We start from the raw sequence: 14,531 nt of genomic DNA, 5'->3' as shown, positions 1-14,531 counted from the left end.
CATTAGTTTAACCCAGGGGGAGAAAAACAAACACTGAAATGACTTTTTCTCTGCACTCGTTTTCTAAAATCCTGTCAGAGGAAAAACGGTCGACACTTTCATGATGTTACGGCATTATCTCTGCCTGTGTGTGCACATTACTGAGAACTCTCAGATTACTGTTTATCTTCACTGGAAAAATACTAATACTCTTTCTTACAATTGAAATGTCATTATTTTGATAGGCTTAGTCCAGTTTGCATGACTTTTACTACCACAGATTTATTTATCTTCCTTTAATAAAATATTCAGATCCATTTTAAAATAACTCTCACCTTTTCATGTATAAAAACAATCTATTACTTTAACCAGGGCCAACCCCTTTTTGGCAGACTGGTCCCACTTTTTTATTAACATTATTTCAGGTTGGAAAATAATCATAACTCTTGGCCAATTATTATTTTTAACCATAATAATTTAATTTTGATAAACAGTTTATAATTTAAGCAGCTCTTAGTATTTTAACCATCATTTTCAGCCATTTTTTCCCACATTTAACCACATATTTCTACTTTGTTTTAATCTATCATTTTAAGCAACCCCTCAAACCATTAAACAATTTATCACTGAATTTTGGTACATTGTTTGAATAGGTTATCCATACATTTTTGACATTTCTTGGCATTTAAATAATACTTAAAGCATATTTTTTGACAGTTAACCTTTATACCTTTGTATCCAGTTAAGTATGTTTACAATAAATAATTTACTTTTTGCTAACAACATCAATAGCTTATCATTACCAGAATCAGAATTACTCTGAATACCTCAGAAATTCAGTCATTACAGTAGGCTATGCTCTTATACACAATAAGGAATAAAATAAGATAAAATAAAAATAAAATAATATAAAATATGAATAAAATATGTACAGAAGAGCAGAATATGTAAAAGTAGCTATATATAGAGCTAGCTTATCTAATTATTCAACTTTCATACATTGTTTTAAGCTAACTATGACTTTAGCAATTAGGCTACATATGTTAAACCATTTAAAAATGTTTCCTTTACTGATTAAATTTTTTTTTTTTTACAAGGAAAACCTGTAGATAAATTATTACAAAGGATAATATAAATTATGCAGCAACAGTCATTATATAACACGTGTTTTGTCAATAACAACAATGTTGAAATGAAGCTAACTATGAAAGCTAGCCTAGCTACTTCCTGTTTTGTAAAATAATAATAATATTTATTTTTTTAATTTATATAAAATATTTCTGGTTATCATATTTAAGTTTTTACAATCTGATAAATACTAAACTCAAAAAGAGAGAAGCTAATTCTTCTGTTTTTAATGGTTTCACAGTCTCGCAGATGAGGAAGTGCCCGGATGATCAAACGGCTGACGGCACAGTGTCCACGATTACAATGGTAGCCGTTTTCTCCGTAACACCGAAGCGGCAAACTAACGTTAAACAAGCGCTTTAAACTCCCCACTAACGTTACTGAGGAAGATGGAGTGAAGAGGAGCCGTGTATGGAAAACCAACAGATACATTTGAAAGGTAATTGATCGGTTTCACTCTCAATATTTACAGTTTATTATCAGCTACTCCTAAAACCAGAACACTGTTTGTAAAATGTTTGCTAACGTTAGCTGTACACTAGTTATTTAGCTAACTAATGTTCCTTCTTTTATCTTAATATTTTAAAGCTTGTGCTTCAAATTAACTCAGATATTTAATTTTTAATACCACAACATGCAGACAGAGTAATATTCAGTCATGCTAGGAGATACATGAGGGAACAAACAGTAAATTCAGAAGAGTTTACTGTAGTGTATAATAGCATTCTAGCTTGAATTTAATGAGCTATATTATGTTAAAATATTATACTCTCACTCTGATATTAACATGAATCAACATTATTCATAATTGATAATTTTATTATCATTATAACTTGTAGCTCTAACTGCATACTTATATTTTATTGCATAATCAATCCCATATTGTGTGTGTTGATGCAAAAGTTGAATTTCCTCGCAGGGACTCAATAAAGGATTATGTTATAAGATAAGATATTACTTTATTGAATTCAGTTGTTACAGCAACCCAGACATAAGTACAATCAAGAAAGAAGTTTCAATAAGTACAAAATAAGATAAAAAAAAATTAAATAAAAAGATGAGTAAAAAATAAAAATAGAAATAAAACAAAAAAATAAAAACAAAATAACATAAAAATAAAATAAAATAAAAATAAATAAAATAAAATAGATAAATAAAGCTAGAATACAATTTAGATATATACAATGTTACAGATGGAATTTAAATTAAATAGCAGTAATTACAGGCAGTATTAAAAAATGTTTCAGTAGTGACAGGTTGACATGGTGTGATTATGGTTGGTAATGACAAATTAAGCAATAAATAGAAGAATATTTGTATGTAATATGACCATGGGTTGTACTTAGAATAGTAATGTAATATCTTATCTTGTTGCATTCACATGAACACAATAACATAGATCAGTGATTTAATATGTAAAGCTATAATAGGTCAGAAGAAGTGTAATGAACTCCACCTTGACCTATGAATTGATCAGCGTGTCATCATTATCCCTCAGTTTGATTTAATACTGCAGTAGTTTTGGTAACAGATGAAGAACTGATGAAGAATACAAACTCTGCACAGGCTGAAAATATGCTGAATAATGTGACAAAATCAGCCCTGAGGCGGCCCTGTAGGTTTAACAACAATTCACAAAAAGAACCCAAATAAAATCACAAGAAACACCTTAAATATAATTTATTATAAACACTTAAATAATGAATTAATTCAACAATCCAGCAGGGCTTAAAATGCCCCTTTTAAAGGTCCAAAACCAGGTGAACCTTTGTGTCTCATTAGATTCACCTGCAGAGAAAAAGGTGATACAGAGAAGAAGGGAAAGAACAATAATAGATAGTTTATTTATTTATTCATTTATTTTTTATTAGACTCATCCAACACAGCACAAAACCACAATACAGCCTCAAGGCTCATGGGCAGATCTTGTGCACAAATATTTCATTAAATTAATAAATAAATAAATAAATAAATAATAAATAAATCTGTAGTCTGTTGGAATAAAGTAAAATAATAATAATAATAATAAAAAATAACTCATTAAAACATGACAAATTAAAAATCAATGAAATGAATAAAATTAGAATATTTTGAAACAAATAAAAAAATAATATATAAATAAAAAAAATTTAGAGTAAAAAAACAATTGAAAAATCAAAAAAAATTAGAATATTACAAAATAATAAAATAAATTAACTAGATAGAGGTCAGTATGGCTTCTTGATTTACAGAAATTATGATTCTTCTATTTTCTACACCTGTTTGGAAGGATTATTTTACATTAAATGTTAATATTTCTTCAAAAAAAACATTCAAACCATGATGATGAGATGTTTTATTTGGGTTTGTAACAATTTTTTTTTATTTTTTTTCATCATATAAGCATTCATTGTTTATTCAGACTTTATTAAAACACTTTTCTGACACATTTATATTAAAAACATAAAGCTGCCTCTACATGTTGTTTATATTACTCACTTTTGGAACACTTTTTTCTGCATAAAGAAAAGTTTTAAATTGAGAAATCACAACATTTTGCATAAAAAGTTACTAAAATAATAAATCTTCAGAATGCATGTGGATGAAATTCTGTTGAATAATAGCTTTGTTTTGGTTTGTGTGGTGGGTTTTTGTTTCTCCCCTTGCACCTCATGTAAACAAACATAAATTAAGAAGTCTGAAACTCTGTGAGAAGTATTAATGCGGCTGAATCTGGAGGATCACTGTCTTTCCTTTTTACTGACTGACTCCCTGAAATCCTCCTCCAGGAGCCGGTCAGGTGGCGTGGATTCCGCAGAAAGCTCGAGTCGCCCTGGCGGTGTCGATAATCAAGAACAGGCCCGTGGGTATGAGTGGCAGAGAGCACGCTGAGGCTTTAAGCTGCAAGATGAGGAGTCAGGATGAAAGCTGGAAGAAGAAAGCCCAGGAGCTGCAGCAGGAGGTGCTGAGGCTGCGGCAGGAATCACTGATCGCCCGAGTGACGTCCAACACAAAGAGCTCCACACTGACTGCAGGTGAGCCTCTGGGATCCATGTGAGCAGGTAACCTGTGGGGGAGGAAGAAGGGACAGAAGTGTCACCTTTAAAGAAATACTTGAAGGTGCATTCGAAAGGTTCTTAAAGGGATATTTCAGTTTTTTGGAAGTGGGGTCGTATGAGGTACAGTACACTATTGCTCCTGTTAGCCACAATGAGTGCCGGTGAGCTCTTCCCCTTTAATGAGAACATTCCCAGAGGACCGGCAGGTAAGCTAGGATACAATGCTCTGCAGACGGGGTCGCCTATTTCATGTAATTTCACTAAAGTTGAGAAAATATGTTCCAGGCTCTCATCACGGTGCAAATGCATGCACCAGTAGAAACAATTGGAGCTCTTCAGTTTGCGGTCAGTCTTTGTTTTGGGACTATTTTCAGACGCACCTCACAGACCGGTGTTCTTCCGCTGCATGAGCACGGATACACGCCGATCAGCTGTTTGGATCTGTCTGCACTTTTAGGAACAGAAACTACAAACTGCAGAAACGAGTGATTCTGACAGCGACGATGACATGCTGTTTACTGTGGACACAAGAGGATCCCTCTATGAACCAGAGTCTACAGAGGAAGAACTCCAGATGCAGACCCAACGTACCAACGAAGAAGAAGAGAGGGGAGAAAGTTCTGGAGGAGATCCCACGTTACCTGGTGGTGAATCAGAGTCTACCCAGAGAGCTTCTGCTGTCAGGAGAGGGACTTAGTGACAAACATCAGGACCCTTCTGAACCAGAGGAGACCAGCGGCTCACATATGGCTCCAGTCTGCATCACTCATCATCCAGAGTTCCCTGCCTTACAGGAGGTCTGCTTGTTTGAACAGCCGGGATAAAGACAGGAACGTCCCATCTTTTAAATGTGCAGAAAAGTGAGTTTAATTCACTCTAAAGACCGAGACCGCTACTTGATCCTGCTACATGCTTGTTGATCCAAACAGCTGATCGGCGTGTATCCGTGCTCATGCAGCGGAAGAACACCGGTCTGTGAGGTGCGTCTGAAAATAGTCCCAAAACAAAGACTGAAGGCAAACTGAAGAGCTCCAATTGTTTTTACTGGTGCATGCATTTGCACCGTGATGAGTGCCTGGAAAATATTTTCTTAACTTCAGTGAAATTACATGACATAGGCGACCCCGTCTGCAGAGAATTGTAGCCTAGCTTACCTGCCGGTCCTCTGGGAATGTTCTCATTAAAGGTGAAGAGCTCACTAGTGTACTGTAACTCAAATGACCCCACTTCAAAAACACTGAAATATCCCTTTAAGGTCTCACATGTGTATACGAAATTAAAAGTAAAAGCAGGTTTTTAATGTGGTGTTCTGAAGAAAACGGTGGAACAGCTGACGTGGGTGAGAAGATGGACTCAAATTGGCGATCCCACATCAGTTAAAAAACACCTCCATCAGCTGATCTGATGTCTGAGATCGAGTCAAGGACAACCCTAATTATTCTAACTGCTGTGCACCTTTATGTTCCACTTAACCGCAGCCCTCAGTAAGATGCTCTCCTTTATATTCCTCCTCTGTAGCTCCCTAAAAATAAAGGCGTGTTATAAATCATCAAAGTGGAGCGATTGTGGCAGCAGCAGTGTTTGATTGTACTCGGAGTGGAGGAGGATAACTTTGGTGTTTATCATAAAAATGTTTGTTTCACCCTTGAAAAGTCAGAGTTGGAGATTAATCCATGCACTGACCTGCTCCACGGCTTCTTTTTTTAACAGAGGAAGGTGAGCCGCTCTTAAAACAGAGGAGACAGTTCATAAAGATAGGGGGAGCACACCGTGTGCCTCTCCGGACGTCTTTAGTGTGAGCAGAGGATATCTCAAGGACGGGAACATCCTGACACGAGTCCTCAGAGGAGCTCAGACAGCGAGCGGGCTGTCCTGACGTTATCTCACATGCTGCTAATGATCACCTACACACCTCTACTGATGGAGAGGTGTTTTATCACTGCTGCTGCTGCTCCCTCCTTTTGACCTGCTCACTGAGGACTCAAAATCAAGAGACATGCTGGAAATATTTTCAGTGAAATGCTAACCCTGTCAAAGTAGGTCAGGTGTTATAATTACCAAGTTTAGTGCTTCATTCTCCAGCTTATTTTAATGCTCTCTCATATTCAGTCCTCTCTCCCACATGACGGCCCTAAGTGAGGGGCAGGATGCTAACAGAGGATCTGATTAGTAACTTTAATGGGACAGGAAGAGTTAAAGTAAGAGACAGGCAGAGAGAGGAGAGAGAGGGAAAGACAGGATCCCAGTGTGTCAGTCTAAGCCTATAGTAGTCTCAGCCTACAGTAGTCTAAGTCTATTGCGGTTTAAGCTTATAGCCCCCCGAGCCTATAGCAGTTTAAGCGCCTAAAGTAGTCTGAGCCTATAGTAGTCTGAGCCTGTAGCAGTCTGAGCCTATAGCAGTTTGAGCCTAAAGCAGTCTGAGCATTTAGTAGTCTGAGGCTAAAGTAGTCCGAGCCTATTGCGGTCGAAGCTTTTAGCCCCCCGAGCCTATAGCAGTCTGAGCCTAAAGTAGTCTAAGCCTATAGTAGTCTGAGCCTATAGCAGTCTAAGCCTAAAGTAGTCTGAGCCTTTATTAATCTGAGCCTGAAGTAGTCTGAGCCTATAGTAGTCTGAGCCTATAGTAGTCTGAGCCTGAAGTAGTCTGAGCCTATAGTAGTCTGAGCCTAAAGTAGTCTTAGCCTTTATTAATCTGAGCCTATAGTAGTCTGAGCCTATAGTAGTCTGAGCCTATAGCAGTCTGAGCCTATAGTAGTCTGAGCCTATAGTAGTCTGAGCCTATAGTAGTCTGAGCCTATAGTAGTCTGATCCTATAGCAGTCTGAGCCTATAGTAGTCTGAGCCTATAGTAGTCTGAGCCTATAGTAGTCTGAGCCTAAAGTAGTCTGAGCCTATAGCAGTCTGAGCCTAAAGTAGTCTGAGCCTATAGCAGTCTGAGCCTAAAGTAGTCTGAGCCTATAGCAGTCTGAGCCTATAGTAGTCTGAGCCTATAGTAGTCTGAGCCTTTATTAATCTGAGCCTATAGCAGTCTGAGCCTTTAAGTAGTCTGAACCTATAGTAGTCTTAGCCTATAGCAGTCTGAGCCTATAGTAGTCTGAGCCTATAGTAGTCTGAGCCTATAGCAGTCTGAGCCTATAGCAGTCTGAGCCTATAGTAGTCTGAGCCTATAGCAGTCTGAGCCTATAGCAGTCTGAGTCTATAGTAGTCTGAGCCTATAGCAGTCTGAGCCTAAAGTAGTCTGAGCCTATAGCAGTCTGAGCCTAAAGTAGTCTGAACCTATAGTAGTCTGAGCCTATAGTAGTCTGAGCCTATAGCAGTCTGAGCCTATAGCAGTCTGAGCCTTTAGTAGTCTGAGCCTTTATTAATCTGAGCCTATAGCAGTCTGAGCCTTTAAGTAGTCTGAACCTATAGTAGTCTTAGCCTATAGCAGTCTGAGCCTATAGTAGTCTGAGCCTATAGTAGTCTGAGCCTATAGCAGTCTGAGCCTAAAGTAGTCTGAGCCTTTATTAATCTGAGCCTATAGCAGTCTGAGCCTAAAGTAGTCTGAACCTATAGTAGTCTGAGCCTATAGTAGTCTGAGCCTATAGCAGTCTGAGCCTATAGCAGTCTGAGCCTAAAGTAGTCTGAGCCTATAGCAGTCTGAGCCTAAAGTAGTCTGAGCCTTTATTAATCTGAGCCTATAGCAGTCTGAGCCTAAAGTAGTCTGAACCTATAGTAGTCTGAGCCTATAGCAGTCTGAGCCTATAGCAGTCTAAGTCTATAGCAGTATATCTTAGACCTGGTCCAAGCCTGATCCAGCTCTAACTATAAGCTTTATCAAAAAGGAAATTTTGAAGCCTACTCTTAAAAGTAGAGAGGGTATCTGCCTCCCGGACCCTGACAGGTAGATGATTCCAAAGGAGAGGGGCCTGATAACTGAAGGCTCTACCTCCCATACTACTTTTAGAGACTTTACTTCAAGTAATAGTCACGCCCCTTAGTTTCCATGCACAGTGTTAGAGGTAAAAGTTGTTCAGTTGCAGCTCTGAGAGGTCTGAAGATTGGAAAAGTTCTCTCTAAGTCTGCTACTCTTTTCATTTTGGCATAGTGACCACCAGAGGAATCCTGTCCCTGCAAAGTTACACACCGTATCAGCGATGAGCACAAAACGTCCATAAATCTGAGTCTTCCATTCAGAGGTTCATCTTTCTGTTTCCAGTGAAGATACCGCCGCCGTCCGCCTGCTGCCAAATATCCCGACTGGTTTTAAATTAGGTTGTCATCTAAATCTCAGGAGCTGGCCAGCGGAGGATTCTTCATTTTGAAACACAAAACACACACACAGAGTTCTAAACAGTGAAGCCTTTATGGCTGCATTTACTTCAAGGAAAACACTCGTCCTCCTAAATCTAAACCCAGAGGGCCGAGGGGAGACGTTCAGGAGCACAGCCTGAGAAAATAACGACCAAGGTCCACCTGCTCAGAGAGTTATGAGCTGCAGCCTCCATTATTATGATTTTAGGAGCCCACTGAGGGGATTTGAGGGACTGGAAATACAACAAAGCATCCCGGCCTCTCCTTAAAGTGGGTAAATACTTCTCTTATGCTTCTCTAAAGCCTTCATGCTGGCTCCCTCAGACGTGAAGTTTAGTGAAAACACAGGTTTCCTTCCTCAGTCTTGACTCTCCCTCTCTGCTTCCTGTTTAATATTCTGCCTTTTCACTCAGCTGTTAATTGGAGCAAACAATTAACATACAAAGAAAATGTGAAAGCATAATTTAGCACAACTTCCCTCCAGATTAAAAACTGTGGAGCTGATTTCCTGGTTGTGAACAGAAAGTGGTTAAAACAGCAGCAACGTTTAAATATTTCAAGGTTGATTAAAAAAATCCTCCAAGTCATTACCACAGGGAACATATTAGACATGTTTGACTGTAATTATGTGCTAATATAATAATGCTCATGGCGTAATTATACATTATCATTGTGGATAATCACTCGTATGTTATTGGATTTTTGAGCTCCTGCCAATATTAAATGTGTTTTGTCAGCTTGCCATGAATACACCGGTGTCCTTGAGTCCCAGAGCCGGTTCATTAGGGGGTCTAATCTTCATTTCCCGGAGCGCTAATAAGTCTGTCCTCTGGTAGAGCAACAAGAGATCCTACAATGGTTGTGTTTCTATCAAGGCTAGGATTTTAAGATTTGATTAATCTATTGAAAAGACGCCTAATTCAACCAAGTCCAAGTCCCAAACTGCAGATTGATTCTTCTTTAGGTGCATGTGTAGTCCTCCTCTCAAAAACAAACAGACCCAGTGGTTTAACAGGGACCCTAACATATGAGGTTGGAGATTATTGGAAAAAAAGATGTTTGTGGAAAAGGAAGTAACATATCTTTGGGGAGTATTTTTATATTAAAGATACCTGAACACAGTACAGGTAAGCTATCGTATGCTAGCTGTTCTCCAGCTCCAGTAATGTTATTTATGAGGGTTGTGACTTGAAAAGGTTGAAAACCACGAGTCTAACCAGCCAGTAAGTCTGCTTCTGACTACTGAGGGTGACCACACTTAGTGAACTAAACATGCCAATCCCTTGTTTCAACAAATAAGTGAATAAATGCAAAAATATTTAAAAATGTGTAAAAATAAAAATGAAATAACAATGTGCAAAAATAATAATGTGCAAAAGTAAAAATGTGCAAAAATAACAATGTGCAAAAATGAAAATGTGCAAAAATGAAAATGTGCAAAAATAAAAATGTGCAAAAATAACAATGTGCAAAAAAATAATGTGTAAAAATAATGTGCAAAAAAATAATGTGTAAAAATAATGTGCAAAAAAATAATGTGTAAAAATAATGTGCAAAAATAAAAATGTGCAAAAATAACAATGTGCAAAAAAATAATGTGTAAAAATAATGTGCAAAAAAATAATGTGTAAAAATAATGTGCAAAAAAATAATGTGTAAAAATAATGTGCAAAAAAATAATGTGTAAAAATAATGTGCAAAAATGAAAATGTGCAAAAATGAAAATGTGCAAAAATAACAATGTGCAAAAAAATAATGTGTAAAAATAATGTGCAAAAATGAAAATGTGCAAAAATAAAAATGTGAAAAAATAACAATGTGCAAAAAAATAATGTGTAAAAATAATGTGCAAAAAAATAATGTGTAAAAATAATGTGCAAAAAAATAATGTGTAAAAATAATGTGCAAAAATGAAAATGTGCAAAAATGAAAATGTGCAAAAATAACAATGTGCAAAAAAATAATGTGTAAAAATAATGTGCAAAAATGAAAATGCGCAAAAATAAAAATGTGCAAAAATAAAAATGTGCAAAAAAATAATGTGTAAAAATAATGTGCAAAAAAATAATGTGTAAAAATAATGTGCAAAAAAATAATGTGTAAAAATAATGTGCAAAAATGAAAATGTGCAAAAATGAAAATGTGCAAAAATAACAATGTGCAAAAAAATAATGTGTAAAAATAATGTGCAAAAATGAAAATGTGCAAAAATAACTGTGTAAAAATAACAATGTGCAAAAATTGATGTGTAAAAATAACAATGTGCAAAAATCAAAATGTGCAAAAAGTAACAGTTTTACATTATCAATATCAACTGATACATGTTATTATTATAATAGTAAGTAAATACATTTTTTACAGTTTGAAACCCTCTTTCCTTTTTAAAAAAGTGGGTTTTTATACATTATTGACCGGATATTTTTATGTTTACAATTGAATTTATTTTGTTGCTATTCTATTTAATATTTCATGAAGCTGACTCTAGGAACAAGGCACACCAATTCCAGCATTGCAGTACTCCTGTTATGTCCTGTACCTGTGCAGAGGCTAATAAATATCTATTTAAATAAAGTCCATTATATTACATTTTTAAAGTAACAAAAGTATGTTGAATATATTAAATTATCCTGATCACAGTTCTGGTTTGTGGTCTAGCTCAAACAAAGCTGCTCTTATTATTTTTAAACTTCTCTGTAAAATCTTTCAGGTCAGGACAACTCCATGGACATGTCTCAGGATCTGTTCGGCCCAGGAAGTTTGGCCTGCAGCCCTGACCTCCAAGCAGACTCAGAGACCCCTGAACTCATGCTGCAGGACCCCCAGCCTGCCCCCACTCCCCCTCAGCCTCCAGTCCTCTCCAGTCATCAGGGAACTCCTCACCTTAGACCTGCTCTCCCTCACGTGGACTTCCTTCAGTCCCTGTGCGCTCTGCACCGAGTCGAGGGAAACAGCAGAGGTCTGGAGTCGCTCTGGTTCTGCTCTGACGGAGATGCCGGATCAGTGCTCGCAGACTCAGTGTGCCAGCTCCTTAAATCGGTGGTGTCTGCGTGCAGGGACCCCCCTCCGCTTGGACCCGATGACCTGGTCCTCCAGGGCTGCCAGGTGGTGGCCAAAGTGATGGATCTGTTCTGCTCTCAGAGGATGCCGTCCACAGAGTTCACGAGGCGGGTGGAGGAGTCCCTGAAGGAGCTGACTGGGATTCTGCTGCACGGTCATCAGCTCAGCGGGGTGAGTGATGAGACCGGAGAGTCTGCAAAGCCTGTTTCTAAATAAAGGAACACATTTTTATGGAAAGGTCAGGAATGAAATATGACACAAAGACCGAGTATACCATCCTAAACGTCACAAAGAGAAGATGACAGGTGCTCCCCTGATCATGTTGTGGGTGCATGGACACAAATTAAGATCCAAATGAACCCACATGTAGAAACAGAAAGTCATTAGAGTCCGGATTGACTTCATGTTAGATTAATTACCTCAGTCGGTGTTGATATGTAGATTAAACACCTCAGATTCCTGCAGGATTAAATCACACCACAAACGAGGGGTAAGAGGTTTACATATCAGTTACAGTGGTGGGATTAATTTCACATAAACTAGAAACACCTAATTTCCCATGAGTATCATTACACTTCCATTCTATCTTATTTAATGAACACGAGGCAGGATTACTGGAGTTTATGTTTACCCAGTTTAATGTATTCAGCTTGTAGGCAAACGTTAAAAACGGATCATGTTCCTCCAACAACCAAACAAACCGTTTATCTGCAGTTAAATGGGTCAAATCCATTTCTGCATTAATGTTGTTTTGATTAACAAACAGCTGCAGAAATGATGAAAACTGCTAAAGCTGCAATTAATAAATATTTTCAGTCGACTTTTAATGAATTGTTTACTTTATGGGATTAATTTGAAATGAATGCATTTACACCAAGAAGCAGTTCACAGAGATATTCAGGTTACCGTGATGTAAACAGAAAGTAAATAACGTCACACTGTGGGAGTTTGAACCCGAGCATGTTTCACATCGATGCATGGCAGGTTGTGGTTCGTGGTTCTCGACACGCTGAAGTAACGTGCAGGAAGATTCTGAATCAAAAGAAAGGACTCACCTTAAAGAAATAAGACCTGGTGGATCAATTCAATGAAACGTCTCTGCTGAGTTTTGAGGTGAAGCAGCAAAAGTGGAAACACAAACTGCAGTTCCTTAAGTGTCCACTGGAGGCGGTCTCTAACGGCGAAGACGTTCCAATCAGCCCCAAAGTTCAGATTAGTGATGAACAAACTCGATATCGGATATATCAATGTTCTTAAACTCATTTTGGCCGACATGATATATATTGATACAATACCAATAACAATAACAATAACAATGCAGATGCCGATACTGATACGATAACGGTGTTGATACCGATACCAATGCAGATATGATAACAATGCTGATATGATAACAATGCTGATATGGTTACCGATAACAATGCCTATAATGATAACGATGCGGATGCAATAAAGATGCCGATAATGATGCCACTAATGTAACTGATTCTGATGCCGACACGCTAACGATGCCCTTAACAATAACAATGCGCATTCCGATAACCATGCCGATACAATAAATATGACAATCACGATGCCACTAATGTAACTGATACTGATGCCGACACGCTAACGATGCCCTTAACAATAACAATGCGCATTCCGATAACGATGCCGATACAATAAAGGTGCCGATAATGATGCCACTAATGTAACTGATTCTGATGCCGACACGCTAACGATGCCCTTAACAATAACAATGCGCATTCCGATAACAATGCCGATACAATAAATATGACGATAATGATGCCGCTAATGTAACTGATACTGATGCCGACACGCTAACGATGCCCTTAACAATAACAATGCGCATTCCGATAACGATGCCGATACAATAAAGATGCCGATAAGGATGCCGCTAATGTAACTGATACTGATGCCGACACGCTAACGATGCCGATACAATAAATATGACGATAATGATGCCGCTAATGTAACTGATACTGATGCCGACACGCTAACGATGCCTATAACAATAAAAATGTGCATTCCGATAACGATGCCGATACAATAAAGGTGCCGATAACGATGCTGCCAATGTAACTGATACCGACATGATAACGATGCGGATACCAATACAGAAAATGATGCCAATGCTAATGCTGATAACGATAACAACGCCTATAACGGTAACTATGCCGATACATTAATGATGCCGATAGGAATAACAATGCCCATTCCAATAACGATGCTACCTCTAATGATACTGATACCAATACTAATGCATATATGATAACGATGCCGATGCTAATGCTGATGTTGATGCTGATTACAATAACTAATACCAATGTAGATACGATATCGATGCTGATTTGGATACCGATAATTATGCCGATAACAATGGCAACAGCGATGCCGATACTGATACCAATGCAGACACACAAAAAACAGTACTGATACAGATCTGATGATAACCATGTTGATGCCAATAAAGATGCCGTTAGCGATAACGATGCCGATATGGATAGCGATCCAAAAACTGGACAAAGAATCTGACGCATCAGAGCTGGACCACCAAGATACAGAGAAAGGTGCCCTGGGGGAACTTGGCCACAAGTGCAAGGTGTTGACAAGGCCTCTGAATTTTTCAGGACTTACTAACTTCTTGATCCCGAATACCACAGCACGATTTCAGAGGTCTAGAGGAGTCCATGACCCGACCGGGCAGCACTGGTCAGGTTTAGGTGGTATTTATTTAATTTCAAAGATGCAGCAGCTTGTCATCATTTAGCATCCAGCAGCATCCTTTCCACCTTCCCTCCATCGTCTCCCAGCGTTTCTCTTTCCCTTGAAATGACATTGAGAGTATTTGATGACAATAGATCCGGTGCTCAGTATCCTGCGTTATTGGCTTTATTCAAAGCACTGAGTCCTCAAAGGGTCAAATTAACTCCCCGGCGGGTTGTCCGAGTCACTCAGCGCCTCGCACATGTGATAGTCATGACAGGGCGCAGCAGCTGGGAAATGGAGATGAAAGTGAGCCTGAGTTGTCGGCGATGAA

At 38.2% G+C, this 14,531-nt stretch overlaps 1 protein-coding gene across 1 annotated transcript in view; it reads left to right on the top strand.

Annotated features, from left to right (window-relative positions):
• Positions 1-1,370: 1,370 nt before the first annotated feature.
• The window catches only part of mei4 (meiosis-specific, MEI4 homolog (S. cerevisiae)), a 90,489-nt gene continuing 77,328 nt past the window's right edge, over positions 1,371-14,531 (top strand). The window contains exons 1-3 of the mRNA XM_034700255.1: positions 1,371-1,546; positions 3,876-4,121; positions 11,142-11,662. Of these exons, the coding sequence (XP_034556146.1) occupies positions 1,519-1,546; positions 3,876-4,121; positions 11,142-11,662 (795 nt within the window). The 5' untranslated portion in view covers positions 1,371-1,518. The remainder of the gene's footprint in view (positions 1,547-3,875; positions 4,122-11,141; positions 11,663-14,531) is intronic.

The sequence above is a fragment of the Notolabrus celidotus genome, chromosome 13 (genome assembly GCF_009762535.1).
Source record: "Notolabrus celidotus isolate fNotCel1 chromosome 13, fNotCel1.pri, whole genome shotgun sequence".
Taxonomy (NCBI): domain Eukaryota; kingdom Metazoa; phylum Chordata; class Actinopteri; order Labriformes; family Labridae; genus Notolabrus; species Notolabrus celidotus.
This window is presented reverse-complemented; position numbering and strand designations above follow the sequence as displayed.